This window comes from Limulus polyphemus, unplaced genomic scaffold (assembly GCF_000517525.1).
Source record: "Limulus polyphemus unplaced genomic scaffold, Limulus_polyphemus-2.1.2 Scaffold690, whole genome shotgun sequence".
NCBI classification, from domain to species: domain Eukaryota; kingdom Metazoa; phylum Arthropoda; class Merostomata; order Xiphosura; family Limulidae; genus Limulus; species Limulus polyphemus.
This window is the reverse complement of record NW_013666300.1, coordinates 254723-258337: the sequence shown is the minus strand read 5'-3', so window position 1 is coordinate 258337 and position 3615 is coordinate 254723. Positions and strand designations below refer to the sequence as shown.

The window sequence follows — 3615 nt, the reverse complement described above, 5'->3', positions numbered from 1 at the left end:
GTGAAATATAATCAAAGTGACTGTATTTTGTATTTATATTAAACATACTACTACTGCAACCCCTCATTTTTAGCCCCCTAGTGGCACAGCGGTATGTCTGCAGACTTTCAATGCTAGAATCCGGGTTTCGATACCCGTGGTGGGCAGAGCACAGGTAGCCCATTGTGTAGCTTCGTGCTTAACTACAAACAAACTAATGTAGATGCCCCCTCCAAGTGGCACAGCGGTATGTCTGCGGACTTACAATGCTAGAATCCGGGTTTCGATACCCGTGGTGGGCAGAGCACAGATAGCCCATTGTGTAGCTTTGTGCTTAATTACAAGTAAACAAACCTTAAGGTTAAGTAAAGAAGACAGATTCACCTGTTGAAAGCGCCAGAGTTTTATCGTTTTTTATCTCGCTTACAAACTTTTTTGATGGTGCATGTTTTACTACCATTGTATATGATATTATTACTTTAAAAACAATGTCAATTACAGAAGTGCGATATAAAACTGTACCATGCCTCAGATCAACTATTAGTTAATGTGTAAAGTTTGCGAGACTTTTCTATTCTCTTTCAGTTTTGACGCAGAGAATCGCTCACGTTGACATGACGTTAATTCACTATTTGGCGAGTAGCCGTATTTCTTGCAGAAACGATAGATTTGAGGTTTTGAGATAGATGATTGTCTTTTCTGTTAGCAAACCATATGATGGCCAGATGCTGCCACGCCCTTACGTTTGGACTGCAGTGGACGATGATTACGTGCACAAGAGGTAGTCGTGTGTAAATCTGACTTTGTGTGGTAATATTGTGTTTTGTATTTAAAGCCAGGTGTGATCTTCTAAGAGTAATTTTTATTGCTTTTGCAGGTAAGCAAAACTTGAGATAAACGTTTATTAACAGATAGCTTTGATTTAGACTGTGATTTAACTTGACTCGATCCAAGCTTGACTTCAGTTTCATTTTTATATTTATGCTTTGCAATGTATAATAACGTTGAGGTTATTTTGGTTTTTATGTTTAGACATCTAGTGTAGCTTAGAAGGTGGTGGTGGGAAGGGGGGTCAAATTGGACTGGTAAGAGACATCCACTTAAAGTTTCTCCATTGTTCTCTTACCACTTCAACACACCATCTTTTGTAATGTGATTTTGAATGTGGACTGGTAAGAAACATCCACTTAATATTTCTCCATTGTTCTCTTAACACTTCAACACACCATCTTTTGTAATGTGATTTTGAATGTGGACTGGTAAGAGACATCCACTTAAAGTTTCTCCATTGTTCTCTTACCACTTCAACACACCATCTTTTGTAATGTGATTTTGAATGTGGACTGGTAAGAGACATCCACTTAAAGTTTCTCCATTGTTCTCTTACCACTTCAACAAACTATCTTTTGTAATGTGATTTTGAATGTGGACTGGTAAGAGACATCCACTTAAAGTTTCTCCATTGTTCTCTTACCACTTCAACACACCATCTTTTGTAATGTGATTTTGAATGTGGACTGGTAAGAGACATCCAATTAAAGTTTCTCCATTGTTCTCTTACCACTTCAACACACCATCTTTTGTAATGTGACTTTGAATGCGTTTGTTTGTTAATAAAGATTGTGGGTTTAACCATCACTCAATGTTCTCCTGTTAGCAGACCCTAACTGAATTATCTGAGAGTAAACATACGCGCTAGAAATGATCACAGAAGGTAAAAAATTAAAGTTGTGTGTTTATTATTATACAGATAGTTTAATAACGAGTCGATTTAAGCTGTAACTGTGCGAGAAATGACATCATTTCGATTTTTTTAAACGAAAAAGGAAACCGCGTGGTCCTGATGCAGCCCACCAAACAAGTTTCACAACAGCGAGTGCTAGATGAAGGTTGTTTCATCTATGCACAAATAAATAAAGAAGATTTACAAAAATAATAGATGTGAACAACCATATACAGTCGCTAAGTGATCTTGTATATTTTTTCATAATCCTAATAAGTCCGCTATAATAGTCAGTAACTGATCTTGTTTGTGTATCCCTAACCTGGATAAGCTCCATTATAAGGTCGGTAATTGACCTTGGTTGTGTATCCCTAACCTGGATAAGCCCCATTATAGTCAGTAATTGACCTTGTTTGTGTATCCACAACATTGATAAGTCCCATTATAAAGTCGGTAAGTGACATTTTATCCATAACCTGTATAAGCTCCATTATAAGGTCGGTAAGTAACCTTGTTTGTTTATCCATAACCTGGATAAGCCCCATTATAAAGTCGGTAAGTGACCTTGTTTGTTTATCCATAATCCTAGATAAGCTTGCTCACCTTATAAAGGTTATACACAGCTCCAGAATTTCGCCCACCCGGCATTCTGTCTTCTCGAACAGCTGAAAAAAAAAAAGAGAAAATAAATTCTCTAAACGAGACAGCAAATAGAGAAAAAAATATTAACTTTTATTAGTTTATTAATTACAAGGTGTTCAAAATCTCGTTTGTACTGGAACAGTAGCGCATTGTTTGGAACTATTCAATATCTGACGCTCTCTGATTTCGAGAATACAAATCAAATCGTTTTGAAGAAAAACTACAAACTTTATTCTAGCGTTTCTGTAATTTCCATCAAAATATGGATGTAATCTAGACGTGAACCTTTTTTTTTTTCGGACTTCACCTACTAATTTGAATCTCACGTGAAAACGACGTTTCTACCTGCGAACAAAGAGTTCCATCAAAACTTGCCGAAGACCTGCTGTAGCTAATCGAAACGTCATCTTTCAATCATCCGTCAAAAAACAAAACAAAATGTAGCTGACGTGTCTCGTTTAAAAACCTAGCGGATAAATTGTAATCCTCCTCCCACGCCAACTTTTAAACAACTAAAAACTATGCTTTTTTAATCGAACCAAAAGTTTGATTTTGATTTTTTTTTAAATACAGTTGGAAAAGTTTGTAGACGTCACTGACAGAAAAAAAACTTGGTTTACGACTTAACTAAAAAAGCAGTTAAACAAACGTGAAATCTTGCAGCATAGATGGCGTACTTATATTAAATATTTCTTAAATGTGAAAAACATTGACATTGTCTTTTAAATCGGTCTTCTGGTGTTAATATGTTCATACGTTATTTTTTGGTAAAATCAAGAATTCGCAGTCCAGTAAATATCTATATATATAAGGTTTCTTGATCGTTTTATTTAATCAACTAAAACCCTATATCAGTTGGTGAGTATTTTCACTACCGTATGGAGTCTCCTCACATTATCCAGTAATTCTGTTTCTCTGTCCCTAAAACGAAACATATCCTTATGTTAATAATGGCACTCAACTCGAGAACTTCCGAGGAGTGGTTATTCTTTCTTTTCGGTCGTTTTCTTTTTAGCTCCTTCATTGCAATATTCTTTAAGTACATGATTTTACAAGGCAAGGTGAAGTCTACACGGTTACTGACTTAGCTATAAGTAACCACCTAATTACCACAAATCATCTAATAAAACACATTTTCATATGTTCGTGGCCCGTTGCCGCACAAAAAACGCTTCATATTTTGGGATGGTGGATGTCCTATAAGAATTCGATGACGAGGAACCCACTTTGAGACTAACGATGGTTGGAGACGGCTTGAATGGGTAATGAAG

At 36.2% G+C, this 3615-nt stretch overlaps 1 protein-coding gene across 4 annotated transcripts in view; it reads right to left on the bottom strand.

Annotated features, from left to right (window-relative positions):
- The window catches only part of LOC106459985 (hormone receptor 4-like), an 87348-nt gene that overhangs the window by 23542 nt on the left and 60191 nt on the right, over positions 1-3615 (bottom strand). For all 4 annotated transcript variants that reach the window (XM_022386579.1, XM_022386578.1, XM_022386576.1 and 1 more), the window contains exon 4: positions 2306-2367. In XM_022386579.1, the coding sequence (XP_022242287.1) occupies positions 2306-2367 (62 nt within the window). The remainder of the gene's footprint in view (positions 1-2305; positions 2368-3615) is intronic.